The sequence below is a fragment of the Plecotus auritus genome, assembly GCF_963455305.1.
Source record: "Plecotus auritus genome assembly, chromosome: 4".
Classification (NCBI taxonomy): Eukaryota; Metazoa; Chordata; class Mammalia; order Chiroptera; family Vespertilionidae; genus Plecotus; species Plecotus auritus.
Genome location: NC_137775.1, coordinates 160,481,542 through 160,496,507, shown reverse-complemented (window position 1 = coordinate 160,496,507; position 14,966 = coordinate 160,481,542). Strand labels below are relative to the sequence as shown.

Here is a 14,966-nt window from a genome sequence, read left to right as displayed (position 1 = left end):
CCTGATTCATCCAGACACTAGTTCAAACTCATTTTCTTTGAAAGATCTGGGTCTGGCTGCCCCGCCCAGTACCTGCCCCCTGTCCTCCCCAGGCCGCCTCCTGCTACGCCCAGCTTAACCCCAGATGCCAATGGCCCCTGGCGAGGAAACGCGCCGTGGGTTTTTCATCAGTGAAATGTGCAACCGCACGCCAAACGCTCCCTTGCACCCAGATCCTGAAGTTTATCCCTGTTTTTGCAAGGCGCTTTCATATTTTGATATTTCCACGACGCCTCCTTCCCCACAAGCACCTAAGAGCTGCCCTAGTGTATTCAGCGCCTCCCCGCGATGCTGCACTCTGCTTAGAGCCGGCCCGCCCTTCCAATAAAGTTGTTTAAAATGTTTAAAAAGTCAGAAATCAGCCCAATAAGAAGGAAAAAAAGAATTCCCGGGGCCCTGTGTTGATGCTGGACTGTACCATTGGTTCCGCAGGGAGGAAAGCGCCGGGTGTGAATTACTTCGCGGGTCTTAAGTCACGTACCGAACCTCTGAGGACGCACGGGCTGAGCATCTGACACATAAAGTCCGGGGCGGGCGCGGGCGGGGGGCCGAGGCCGCAGCGGATCCCGTGCGCGCGGCGACTCCCGGGCGCGTCCCCCGGCCGCGTGGTGCGATCCGGGGCGGGCGGGCGGTGACGGGCAGCGCGCGGGGCGGCGGCGGCGCAGTCTGCACCATGGCTTACCCTGGGCACCCTGGGCACCCCGGGCACCCCGGCGCCGGCGGCGGATACTACCCAGGTGGGGTAAGTACAGCCCGCGCGACCCTTGGGCACCGGGGACGCCAGAGACCACACTTGGCGACTTTGCTGGGGCGGCTCCCGGCGCCGCCCTCCCCGGCTTCTCCCTGCCCGCTGCCTCGCCCAGCCCTGTCGGCCTGTTTCTCCGGCTCCCTCCTTCTCTCTTTCCCTGGCTCCCTCCTTCTCTCTTTCCCCTCCGCCTCCCCACGGGCGGCTGCGCGGGGCCACGGCGCGGGTGGATTGCGACCCCAGAAGCCCACCCGGACTCTGATACGGGGCGTGAAATTGTGCAAATGGGGTGTTGGCTTCCTCCCCCTCCCTCTGTGTTTTCCCTAAGAGCTACAGCCATTTTAACCCAGATTGTACCAGAGATCTACTATTTCCTTTAAAAGAAAGAGGGGGAAAACTGGTCAGGAAAGATCGCCGGAGTCAAAGCCCCCCCTGGAGGAGGGCCCCCTTGCCCCGCGTCCGGGATGCGCGTTGTCCTGGGAACGGTTTCCAAGACAGAGTGTTCCCTCCCGAGCAAATAGCTCAACCCTGACACACCTTACCCCTTCCTGGCTACACCTGTCCCCCAACGCTTTGAAAATACCACAGAACGCTATAAAAATAAATTTAAGTTTGCTTTAAATTGCTTGCCTAGGTTGCATTTACTTCAGTGACCTGAAGGTTAAAGAGGGTTTTAAGTTGCTTCGCTTAGGCCGATGTCCATTCGTTTTGGTCCAAGCCTCCCGTTTGTAAATTCTGCTGGAGTGAGCCTGGCAGGAAGGGGTAGAGGGGTTGCAGTTGGAGTGTGCGGCGGTGGGGAGGTCCAGGATGGGGAGGGCGGGCCATCACTTGGCTTTGCACAAAGGCACCCAGTGGGGAGGGAATGAAACTTGGTTCAGTGGAATAAATGATACTGAATTAGTGTTTTCTGTTTTACAGTATGGAGGCGCCCCGGGAGGGCCTACGTTTCCCGGACAAACGCAGGATCCGCTGTATGGTTACTTTGCTGCAGTAGCCGGACAGGTTAGCTTTTCCCTTTAATATTAAGAATCATGAGACTATACATTTGTATTCGTCTTTGTTACAGTGGCCAGAAAAATGGCCTTTCCTCTGGAAAAGAATCCCTTTGCTTCTGCCAAAGAAAAAAAGAGGGGGGAATTCTTAGTTACTTATTTCCGAATATTCAGAACAAATTAGGACAAAGTGTTCCTGGTGTTGACCTTAGTTCACTTCAAAACTAAACTTGTGATTGAATTGGGGTCCGATTGAACACAAGAGGGGATTATTAATACCCTTAGAAGATCTGTGAGGTAGAAAGATGTCTTTAGACCTGAGTTGTTAGGGTCCACGGTGGTTTCCAGAGAAGAAATTGCCAATCTGGTGACCATAAACCCCTGTGTGTACAACTTAAAGGCATGATGTACTAGTAGAATTCTACAGCCAGATCCTAATGGATACTTTCTTTGGGTTGAGCTTGATTGTTAACCAGTTACCCCCTTAGGAAATAGGTATTTATGGTAAAAACCCACCAGCTTCAAAATATGAAAGGTACTACTGTCTTCTTACTATCAGGAAGTTGATCTTGTGAACAGTTTAGTTTCACTTTGATGGAGGTGCTGTTGCTAGGTCAGCCTTTGATGTCCTTATTAGGTGTTGTGGTCTGTTTACCCACATCTTTCACTTCTTTCTATCCTGAGTGGCGGACAGTAAGGGAGGTCACTTCCCTGGCTCAGGAGGTCACTGTGCATGGTCAATATGCTATAGGTGTAGCGCAGATATGTCCAGAGGCATTTGCTCATATAAATTCAACTTAGCTTTGTTTTGATCAAAAGCTAGAAATAACTCTGTCTTAATGTGGGAAGGCTGTAGAAAGTATGGGCTAAAAGCCTAAGACCAGGTTTTAGAACAGTACTCTAAGAAATTCAGTTTGAGAAATTGAGTGGAAAATTGAGTCTAAAACAGAAAGAGCTTCCCTTGACGTATCTCCTTAATCTGTTAATGATCTGTATCTTTGAAACCACAAGACACAGCAAAGCTCGAGACTCACATTCTTAGATTGCCTGAGCCTCCAGCCCTGTAAGTGACCCCACCTGCTTAGCTTTCACAGCCTGGCCTGTAGCAGCAGATCCCTGGCCTTTCCAATTGTTGACCCTGCTCCCCATTTAGAACTTATAATACCTATGGACTTGAGGAACCTATGGACTTGAGGAATTAGGTGTTTTATTTTTAAATCCCTAAAAATAACATATACCTGGCTCGGGCCTAGGCCAGCCAATGACTAGTCACAGGGAGCCTGTATCTTCCAGATATATATAGTTATAATCTGAAGACACCATTCACCACTCTATAAGCAAAGTGAACAGGAAGGTCTCTCTGAACCATGCCTTTAATTTAGTGATGTCAGCTGTGTGCCCTGCTTTCCCCTACCAAAAAGGCTAGAGTAAGAATTAAAGCAGCTACATAAATTATTTTAAAATGCTTAACTCTGGCACTTACCTAGCTCAGAGTGAGACAAGAGAAGTTCAAGTCAGAAACTCATTTTATTCATTCATTTGAAAATATCAAGTATCAATGGAAGAAACAGAATTCACCTCAGTGTTTTATTAAGAGGGGGGAACCTTACACTTGAGAATGTCCGTGCCAAATCTAATTCAGGAATTTAGAGGAAATGAGGAAAAGATATTGGTAATAATAAAGTATAGATGTAAGCAGCTTTCTGACTTTGTTAATTCTTGTGTAATAATTATTTAAAATAGAGTCTGAAATTGATATTAAGAAATGCATTTTTTTTTTTTGTTATGGCCCTAATTATCCATTTGTGGAAGATTTGCCTTTATTTCATCATAAAAATATTTTTGGAAGTAGGATGAAGAAAAGAATGCCTATTTTTGAAATGTATTTCTTTTTAAAAAATGTCATGTATGATAATACTCATTTTCTTGGTTATTATTGCTACATTGAATACTGAAAGTACACAGAGAACTGGATGGTACATATGACTATTGTGATTTCTCTTCCTATTTTTGTTTTCAAAAGGATGGACAAATAGATGCTGATGAATTGCAGAAATGCCTGACAGAGTCGGGCATCGCCGGAGGATACAAACGTAAGTGGACAGTCCCAGAGTTTCTCCTGAAGTGTTCTTGCCTTTCACATTTTAGCTGTCGCCTATGATTACAGCCTTCAAGGAAACTGAGTTTTCCCAATCCCGCAACCTTTAGAATTTCAAAAGCTAAATTCAGTTTATTATTTCAAAGTGTGGATTTGAATGCAGTTCTTAATAAATCATTCCACACTACCTGCCAATTTAGTGGGTTTCTTAGATTTGGGTTCCATATATTTGGGTTCGCATGAATCATGCGAAGCAGAAACAGTTCCCGTGGTCTCCTTCACAGGGGGTGAGTTAAGTGCTGAAATGAAACCTTCCAGCTTAGGTGTCTTTAATGACAGGAGAATGTCCCGGCTATAGAAAAGTTTCATAAGAGTTTATTTAAGCCAAAATGTTGGGGACATGCTGGAAGCAAAATCTCAATAAATTGAGAAAATGCACCAGAGAATGGCGGTTTTGTAGTTCCTCTTATGTATTTGGAATCAAGGGAGCAAATGTAAGAAAGGTACATAAAATCCATTGGTGGTAAATTAAGGAGGCGGGAGAAAGCAAAGCGGGGAAATCTCTAAGGTTGGGTAAAAGGCAAAATGGAGAAGCACATGGTTTTACCTTGGTGGGTACAGGATCCTATATAATAAAGAGGTAATATGCAAATTGACCATCACTCCAACACACAAGATGGCCGCCCCCATGTGGACACAAGATGGCCAGCAGAGGAGAGCAGTTGTGAGGGACCAGGCCTGCAAGGGAGGGCAGTTGGGGACGATCAGGCCTGCAGGGGAGGGCAGTTGAGGGGGACCCAGGCCAGCAGGGGAGGGAAGTTGCGGGGGGACCAGGCCTGCAGGGGAGAGCAGTTAGGGGCAACCAGGCCAGCAGGGGAGCAGTTAGGCATCAATCAGGCTGGCAGAGGAGTGGTTAGGGGGTGATCAGGCTGGCAGGCAGAAGTGGTTACGGGCAATCAGGAAGGCAGGCAGGCAGGCGAGCAGTTGGGAGCCAGCAGTCCTGGATTGTGAGAAGGATGTCCCAGATTGGAGAGGGTACAGGCTGGGCTGAGGGACTCACACACCCTCCCTGTACACGGATTTCGTGCACCAGGCCTCTAGTAGTTAATAATTAGCATTCATAGCACATAGAGCTGGTATGTAGGGAATCAGGTAACAATGAGGAGTGCTGTGTCTCGTGCTCTGGTGCCTAAGGCTGTGCCTTCCAGGGCTAGGGAAAGAAAATGACTGACATTTCAAAAGTATGTTATCCTAAATGCATCACAGTGGACTGGGCACACTTGGTGTAAAGATTGACCTTTGCTAAGGAAGATACAGGCCTGGACATGATTACCCCCAGGGCTTGCCCAGGTAGGAATTTATGACCAGACCATCCTGTGTGGTCACTTTCGGACACTGAGTGTGCCAGGCCTGCCATGTGGCTCCTTGATAGCTTGTGATGGTCCCTTTTCCGTTCACAACAGCTAACATTTACTATTTGCCAAGAGCTTACTTTGTCCCGAGCCTGGTGGCTCTCAGGGCTTGGAGTGGCTTGGTCCCCTAGTGGCCTGCCTGCACTCCTGGTTCTGAGTGGCGGGTCCTGACGTCCACCCCTAGTCTTCAAGGAACCAGGTCTGCATTCCTGGTCTCAGCATGCTGCTGGCAACACAAATATTTGCCATGGCATTCCCAGGTCTTTCCTCTTTCCACTTCAGAGAATGTGTTTGGGCTAAGACATTCCCTTCCTAACTTCTAACTCTATCCACAAGTCCTCCTTCCTCTCCTCCACAGTTCCTCACAGTGCCTATAACTTAGCACTCACACCACTGTCCTACCCTTTGAGCTCTGCCTCGAGCTGCAGATAGGGAACCATTGCAAAGAGGCTGCCTCCTGACCAGGGGTTCTTTTTTTATTTTTTAAAAAAATGTATTTTATTGATTTTTTACAGAGAGGAAGGGAGAGGGATAGAGAATTAGAGACATCGATGAGAGAGAAACATCAATCGGCTGCCTCCTGCACACCTCCTACTGGAATGTGCCTGCAACCAAGGTACATGCCCTTGACCGGAATCGAACCTGGGACCTTTCAGTCCGCAGGCCGATGCTCTATCCACTGAGCCAAACCAGTGAGGGCCTGACCAGGGCTTCTCATGCCCCCACACGCCTCTTTTCAGATCAGCTCTGGACCATAACAAATACCCGGAGTACATGATAGTGTCCTGACGGAGGTGCTTTAGCTGCCAACTTCTTTGCCAGTTGCTAATTGAGCAGAACATCAAATCGAAGCCCCCACTGCCTGGGAAACTGTGCATTAAAACTCCCAAAGGAAAACGCACGCCTGAGGATTTGTAGTGTCATGTTTTTGCTGTTTGACATGGCCTATTTACTAGTTAGCTCTCTTTTCAGACTATTTGCATTTCTGGTTTTATCCTCAGTTTCATGTGACTTCAGTATCCAATTAATATTTCCTAGTTGTGGGAATTAACACAAAGGAGGAAGCTTTCATATTTCTGCCATTTAATCTGGTCCTACACAAAAGAAGCACCTTCTAGATGAGGGGATATTTTTTATTGGAGGCAGTACCTGTACATTGTTAACTGTTAACTTCAAGCAGCTGAGGCCAGTGAACAGACAGTCTACGTTTACCCAGGTGAGCCCTGTCACAGCGCACACTGTTGTTCTACACTCGCTCAGTAGAAGAGGTGTGGTAGGCTTTAAATCTGACTAACCAAGTGGCTTGTACATCCTTGGAGAGCAGTCCTTGTAAAAATGGCATCTGAGAAAGTCGTGCTTCAGGGTGTGGCTTTAGAGAGGACATTTCCTGAGTCATCAGGACCCTGTGAGCTCTGGAGAAGGTTTTTCCTGAGTCACCAGAACCACGTGATGGGCTTCATGTGCTCACTCACTTCATCTGGTGGTGGGGGCTGTACCAAACCACAGAGCCATCCTACGTGACAGCTGTCAGACCCAGTTTTGTAATACAGAAATTATACATTCACGGGTCTCTCAAACCCAGCTTCCAAACCGAAACGGCACGGGCCGGGGGTGAGGGGGTCTACTCCAGCCCAGTATCTACAGGCACCTTTGTAACCTGTTTAATAGGAAGCAGCCATACCTAGAAGTGGTGTTGATGAGGGCAGTGGCTCATCTATAAGATAGACATTCAGCTTCTGTTTTTGCCTTGCGTGCAGTTGTTCCTCTGTGCAGCAGAGAAACAGCTGGAGGCAGGGCTGTCCTGTGAGGTGTGTTACACTGTGGGTTCCTCCTAGGAGAAAAGGTGTGTGAGCCAGGCTAGTAGAATGAACTGGAGAAGGAGAGGAAAGGTACAATTACAGTGAAGATTATTTTGCAATTATGTAAAATAGAATTCGCAATAAAGCTTTTTCTGGAGGGGAAATACAAGTAATATTGAGTGAGAGTTTCCTCACCCAAACTGATTAGACATCAGCATCTGGTCCCTAGAATGGTCTGGAATGGGGGATTTTCTGTTCAGTTTTGTTCACTGCCCATCATATTCCCTCCCTTTTTAACCCTCACAAAAAAATGACCAGATTTCTGTTCTTCCTAAAACAACTCTAACTTGTCACTCTCCTCCTCTAAAAATCTGGGGTAGCTCCATAGTGCCTAAAAATAAAAGCTAAAGAGTTTAGCAGGAATTCAAGGTAGTGTAGCCTCATTGAAAGGTACCTACTTCCTCCCACCTCCTTTGCCTGCCCCGGACTTTCCTGCATCCTTGCTTATACTGGCCCCTAGCTCTACTTGGCTGTCACCAAATGTCCCCCATCTTTCTGTCATTCAAGGTTTGGCCTAAATGCTGCTGCTTCTAACAAAGTCTCTCTTACTAGTAAGGAGCATCTAAGTCCTCATTGCATCTACTCCAGAGTGCTCTTATTTAACACAATTCTCGCAAGCATGTTTACCTGGTTCCATATATAATCTTATTGTGTATGAACAGAATCAGGCTATTTGAGGTAGGAGGCTGCCTTTCAGAGCCTGACATTAAATTTAGGGAAAAAAAAGAAAAATATGATTAGACAAAAAACTAGCAAACCAGCTGTTTATTTATAGTCAAGTATGAGCAGCAATAAAGCACTCCTACCTTCCTACTCACAGTGGTGGATGGAACACATTGTGGTTTGTTCTGGTGAATTGAACTCACTGTGTTACAGTTTCAAAGGTAAGACATTACATGATATTTTTAAAAGACTATGTTATGGAAAACGTCAAGCCTATCCAAGATAGAGATAATTATACAGTGAAATTCTCTGTACCCATCACTCAGCTTCAACAGTTATCACTGTACGACCATTCTTGTTTCAGCTCTAACACTGCCCCGTTTCTTGTGAAGAAAAAGTGTGTAAATCATATTCCCAATTAATTTGTATGTATCTAATGTAATGTGAATTTTTGAAATTGTATTAATAGGTATGTACTTTCCTTGATTTAACAGCTTTTAACCTGGAGACTTGTCGGCTTATGGTTTCGATGCTGGATGTATCCTTTACCTGGATTCTGTTGGGAGTATTTTTCCTTGTCAAAAAAATGCCTCCCTAAAGGGATTCCTCTAAGAATTAATACCTGGGAAACACAGTGATAAATGACCCCCAAAAAAAATTTTTTTTTTAATCCTTAGCTTTTAAGATGGAAATTGGAGAAAGCAAGGGAGCTTAGCAAGATGTTGGTTGTTCAAGAATTCAAGGAAGCAGCCAAGGAGAGCAGTGTAGAACTTGGAGTGTCAGGGAAGCTTTTTCATTTCAGCATTGATTGTTCTGTGTGACTCGCACCTGACCTTCAAGCCGTGGAATTTTCACAGCACAGTTGTTGGACTCAGTTTAGCAAGTGCTGACCCTAGGGTACCTTCCATCCCACCTCACTTGCTAAAGTGAAAACAGTAGGTCTGGGAGGGCTTACCAAGGGAGTGTGAGGCCCCACGAGGACCCCAGGACAGAGGGGGAGCTCCATAGCCTGGGGCATTCAGAAAGTGCAACCAGTTCCAGTAACAAGAGTGCTTTTTACTTGTAGCTCACAATGACCATTCCATTTCCTTGTAATAATATCACATAGATTATCTTTTCTCCCACCATGAAAAGGTGGACTCAGCTCTTTTCCCAGAGGCCCTGGGATATTTTTAACCTGTGTAGCAGAAAGAACATTGAATTTCCTTATCCTTGATCTTTGATTTAATCATTAGAAAATATTGGCCTAAACAAAGATGCTCTAAATCCTTAATTACAGTTCAGAGAGATCTGTCAGGCACAATGGGTTTCAGTGAATTTAAGGAACTCTGGTCTGTGCTGAACGGCTGGAGACAGCACTTCATCAGTTTTGACAGCGACAGGAGTGGCACAGTGGATCCTCAGGAATTGCAGAAGGCCCTGACAACAATGGGTGGGTATGGGGTGGAGTCTTTTTTTTTTTTTTAATTTCTAAATCTTCTGTATTCTAGAAGTATTGTGTATTAATAGTACTCTCAGTCTTAAAATATTGTGCTTGATTATTCTTAATGATCTTTCTGTCATCCTTTAACTTTCTGGCTGGATGAATTTTCTTCCTTTCAGGATTTCGGTTGAGTCCCCAGGCCGTGAATTCAATTGCAAAACGATACAGCACCAACGGGAAGATCACCTTTGATGACTACATCGCCTGCTGTGTCAAGCTGAGAGCCCTGACAGGTGTGTTCTTTGAGGCGGTGGTGTCACCATAGGTCAAGAAGACACACGTTTTTATGACATTTCATTTCTCAGTGCTTCTAAACTTTTATTGTCCTAATCTTTTTTTTTTCTAACTTAAGTGGCTTTTTAAATTTTCTATTAAACTCATCTAGCAGAATTATTTTTTCAGATATTTTTTTCAGATTTGTACATGAGCTGCCATTAAAAAAAACCCTAACAAAATTTTACTGAAATGTTCCAAAACATGACAAACTAATTTTGTGACCAGAGTCTGAGCAGTATCCTGAGATTTCTCCCTAGTATGTGAAATATCTGAAAAGAGTGAATTACTTGTTTGTAGTTCTCGTTCCTATTTCCTCCTGATGGAAAGTAATTTAAAACAGTGGTCATCCGTTTCAGGTGTATTTCTTAAATCAGGTGACATCAATAATCTCTGTACATTTCTATTCCCTCTATTTTTTCTCTTCCTTTTGTATACCTTTTCTCGTTCCATTCCTTTTTACTCTTTTTAGTATCGGGTTTTATAATTTTTATTCATCCTAACAAAAATTTGAGGGCAGATGTTTTTTTAATGAAAGCAAATCCTTTTCAATAGGGCAGAGCTCGGGTGGAATATTTCATCACAGCCTATTTGCCATAGTAGGTACACCACCTATTTCCTAGTTAAACAATATCTATGACATTAAGAACTTTGAAATCTGTGCTTTCATCAAAATTAAGTAATGGCCTCAGAAGCCACACAGCTTTTACTGACTTTGGAATAAAGTGTTTTCTTCCAGCTCCACATTGAAAGAGACAGACAGATGGCCAACTTCTGCACATTGTATTACTTTGTTGTTTATTATTTTTATTCATACAATTGGCTTCTTTGCCCTGGTGTTTCGATTATTTTGGCTGGTTGTACAATTTAAATGTTACTGTAGTGTGAACCCAAAGCCAAAATAATTAACTATTGTGAGTTCATATATTATATTATATATATTTTATAGATATTAAATAATATATATTATATATATATATTTTTTTAATTTACTGCCTTGTTTTACAGACAACTTTCGAAGACGGGATACTGCTCAGCAAGGTGTTGTGAATTTCCCCTATGATGATGTAAGTCTCAGTAAATTCAGAACTGAGTAGCTGCATAAGATACACACCAAGTGGGATGCCCTTTAAGGTTAACTGTTAGGAGCACCTTAAGGATGCCAGAGTGATCCAGGCTTCAGTGATCAGGAGTTACCATTCAAAATTGATTCATTTCTTTTATTACTAATCTTACCCATAGAACACTGTTTGCTGTGTATTAAAAAGGCCAGGGTCAAAGCCCAGCTTGTCCCACTCTGGCTGGGTCACCCAGGCAGGTTTCTGCATTGCTCGAGCCTGTGTGAAGGAAGAGGAGGAAGTAATATCTTCTTCACCCGGCTACTGTGAGATTGCAATCAGAAATGTCCTTGAAAAGCATCGTGCAAGCGTTGTATCTGCCTTTGCCTTCATCTCAGTCACTGAGAAGGAACTTTAAGAGCTCAGGACACTATGTGACACCCCCATGTCCTTCGTGGAGAACATCAGGCACAAACTCCAGGGTTTCTGAAACAGCCACACTAAATGAGGCAGGGTAAGGCCACGTCACCAGCGTGAAGGTAACCAAGGGCCATCTTTGATTGCATTCGTTGGATATACTTAACAAAGCTAGGGAGATGTTTAGTTGTTTCTCCATTTTTTTGCTTTAAAGCCATTGATTTTTTTTTAAAATTACGTTTAGAATAAAGTCACTGTGATAACTGAATAAACTAAATGTGGCTCCATCACAAAATACAAAGATACACACAAATTCGGCTCAGCAGCTGCTGCACTTTTGAGTACACTTTGCAAAGGCTTGTGTGTAAATATGTTTATTTCTTCTACTCAAAGATGTGTTCTCTTTCACGTGCACCTTCTCGGGTGACAGTCCCGTCACTGTTTCCAAAGGAGACAGCCTGTGGAGTGGAAAGTGCACAGCCTCTGGCCTCAGAGGGGGCCACTTAAGAGATACCTAAACCTCTTGCTCCTTAGCTTCCTTTTCCCTGAAATGGGGGTGGTCAGCGGGGCCTTGCAGGAATGCTGCGCAGATTAGCAGTGCACGGTCCTCACTGGTGTGAGAAGAGTGAAAACAAAAAAAAATGGATAAAAAGCCCCGTCTGTTGGGGTGTGTTTAGTGGCGGAGCAAGCAAACACTTCACAGCACACGCTGATGCTTCTGAGCTGGGTCTCTGAACTGCAGAAGGGTCCGAGCTTCTGTTTCTGTGCACACATACACTCGCATGCTACCATTCCAGTGATTGATTAAGCAGATCTGAAGGGAGTCAGTAAACTGTTTAAAGGAGCTCCGTGAGAGTAATGGGGTAATCCTGTGCAGTTTGGAGGTCCATGTGATATGAATGTGTAAACTGAATTGTTATTTCTATTTGTGAGTAGGAACCTTTGGCCATGCCCATTTCTTGAGTCTTAGGTTGTATTTGGAATTTAAATAATTCTATATACACTGGAGTAAGCTCTGATGTGAGCTTTGATGTGAGAAACCCATTGGATTTTCTTTTTTAATCCTCACCTAAGGATGTTTATTGATTTTAGAGAGAGAGAGGGAGGGAGAGAGGAAGAGAGAGAAACATCAGTGTGAGAGAAACATGGACCAGTTGCCTCCCGTACAACCAAGATCGAGCTGTAAACTTGGCTTATGGGGACAACCCTCCCACCCACTGAGCAACCTGGCCAGGGCACCCACTGGATTTTATATTAGACTGCTTTCCTCAAAGAAATGAGCCTTCCCATACATCATTTACTTTTATTTTATAGAGGATTTTTAAAATCCATAATTTAAACTAGAATACGAAAATGTAAGTTAGAGTGTATAAGTTTAAGAGGTCTGCATTGTAATGCTGACTTTTCTCTTTCAGTTCATCCAGTGTGTCATGAGTATTTAAAACCGGAGGGCGCTGTGTGAACGGGATCGACATTCCAACGGGAGCGCTCGCTCTTGGCTTGCCTTCAGTAACGCGTGTAAACTTGCTTCACCGCTTTTCCTTAACAGCTGTTGTAAAGGTTTATTACTTTATGTACATCTGAAGTTGCTGTTTTCAGTTTAGATAGTAAATTCTTTGGAATTTTATTAATCTAAGATAAGTTCTGTTAACCATTTAGAACTTACTTGAGCCATTGTCATGTCCTATTTTCTTGTTAACCCTGTTTTATGTGAATTTCGGTGTGCAGAATGTTTAAGGCACATTGTGTACTTTTCACAGTAGGATACTAAAACCTTCTCATCAGGCTGCAGCTGCTCTCATTCCTCCCCTAGAAGGGCTTTTGCATGGTATTGAAAGCTTTATGTATGGCGTATTCTTTTTCTGTTTTGTTTTGTTAATCCTCACCCGAGGATTTTTCCCCCATTGATTTTTAGAGAGAGTGGGAGGGGGGGGGGAGACAGAGAGAAACATTGATGTGAGAAAGACACATCGATTGGTTGACTCCCACACATGCCCCGACAGGGCCAGGGAATGAGCCTGCAACCGAGGTAGGTGCCCTTGACCAGAATCGGAACCCGGAACCCTTTAGTCCTTGGGCCAACACTCTAACCTCTGAGCCAAACCAGTGAGGGTTATGTGGAGTATTCTTATCATGTAAAATGTTTTATACCTACAGTGATGAAAAAACCCCCACAAAACTATGGGTAATCCATGTCAGAGTTCATCTTGGTAGAAAAGATGTTTTGATTGATAGTCATATGAATGGATGGGAACCGGGGTGATTATTTTCTGCCTCTTGAAAACCTATTGAATAATCTGAATGGCAAATACTGTCTGTCACCGAGACCTTCATCATCACCCACATAAGCCTTTGTTAACCATACTTAAAAACCTTGTACATTCTGAGCTTGACTATGTAAAAAAGAAAATTAACAGGAAAAAACTTAGGGAATATACAAAAATATGAGCTATGATTATTTTGGCTAACAGCATTCTAGGTGATTTAACTTCCTTTATATGTTTCAGTATTTTCCAAGCTTCCTATAATGTGTGTGCTTTCCCTTTAAAATCAGATGTTAATTTTTTAAATATTGATACTTTCATTTTGATATGCCATGTGTTCACACTGACATTAAAAAATGTATACAACAAAAGGTCTGGAAATGGTGTTCCGAAATGTTGCTGTGACTGCCACTGGGAGTCAGGATCGCGAGCTCATTTTCTTCCTTCCTGCTACTTTTCCAGATGTTCTCTGATCAGCAGGTGTCACATTGTAGTGGAAGGCTTTTTAGAAAAAGTTTTAAAGCATGTCCTTTCAAGTAAGGTCTGGATTCCAGTGCTGCCTGTGCCTCTTCCTGTGGATGTGGTTTGACCACGTTAGGTCATCTCAGAGCCTCAGTTTCTACATCTTTGAACAGGGATTAGCTGTTACCTCTTGGGGTTAATCTGACTATGAAAAAGTGTGTTGGTATAATAAACACCAATAATATTTCGGTTTCTTAAATTTAAAGCTGGGCTGGTTTGCTCTTTTTTGCAAGAGAGCTTAATCTATAATAATAAACGTGTAATATGCTAATTAGACAGGACAGCAGAACGACCTTCTGGATGTCCTTCCGGATGACCTTCCAGATGAAGCCAGGGCTGTGAGGGCCGGGGCAGCTACCGCAGCTGCAAGGGCCAAGCCCCTTGCTTGAATTTCGTGCATCGGGCATCTAGTAGATAAAATAATAAACTTAGTCTATTTTCTCCCTGCCAGCAGAACACCTGTCTCATTCTGGGGCACAACGTGACAGCTACCGTCCTGATGCCAACCAATGAAAATAAAACATTTCTAAACATCATTAGCCACATTTTACTAGTTATTTTTTAAATGATTGCTATATATATATATATACTCATTTATACACATTTATTCAGCCCTAACTTACATATTTATGTCAAGTAGTCACACCTGGTCTACATATTAGACTGTCAGGCAGCTGCTCTATACAGGGTGGGGCAAAAGTAGCTTTACAGTTGTTCATATGGAAAATAATACAAGAATAAACTTTTGCATACAATATAAACCTACTTTTGCCCAACCCTGTATTATGTGGTGAGTGTAGGCTTCACTGCAGATATATTGTCTGAGGCACAAAGTTTGGCTTGATCCTGAGCTGTCCAAAGAAGGGCCAGAGAGCTCAGAGGACCAGGAGGCAGGGAGCACCCTCAGTCCCAGGGCCTGCTCAAACTCACCAGGATCCTCTGGAGAAGTCGCAGTTTAAGGAAAGGTTGTTTTCTGGATGACTAAGGTGGTAAGGAAGAAGGCCCTTGCCGACTCAAGGTGATGGGCCATATTTGAAGCATCCGACTGCTTGGATGAGCCCCAAGGTGAGCTGCAGCTACCATGGTTCTGAATTTGCCTTTGGTTAAGTGCGAAAGGACACAAAACCACGTCTCTGCAATA

General features: G+C 43.9%; 1 protein-coding gene across 2 annotated transcripts; it reads left to right on the top strand.

The window, feature by feature from the left end:
* Positions 1-652: 652 nt before the first annotated feature.
* SRI (sorcin) lies at positions 653-13,684 on the top strand (the record flags this gene model as incomplete). 2 transcript variants are annotated; one of them, XM_080666323.1, is made up of 8 exons in its annotated part: positions 653-781; positions 1,703-1,786; positions 3,800-3,869; positions 8,303-8,346; positions 9,093-9,240; positions 9,411-9,524; positions 10,573-10,631; positions 12,455-13,684. In XM_080666323.1, the coding sequence occupies exons 1-8, from the start codon at positions 713-715 to the stop codon at positions 12,479-12,481; spliced, it is 615 nt and encodes a 204-aa protein (XP_080522449.1). In that variant the 5' UTR covers positions 653-712. The 2 variants fall into 2 exon arrangements, with proteins under 2 accessions (XP_080522449.1, XP_080522448.1); XM_080666322.1 differs by lacking the exon at positions 12,455-13,684 and having other exon boundaries at positions 668-781; positions 10,573-10,661.
* Positions 13,685-14,966: the final 1,282 nt, after the last annotated feature.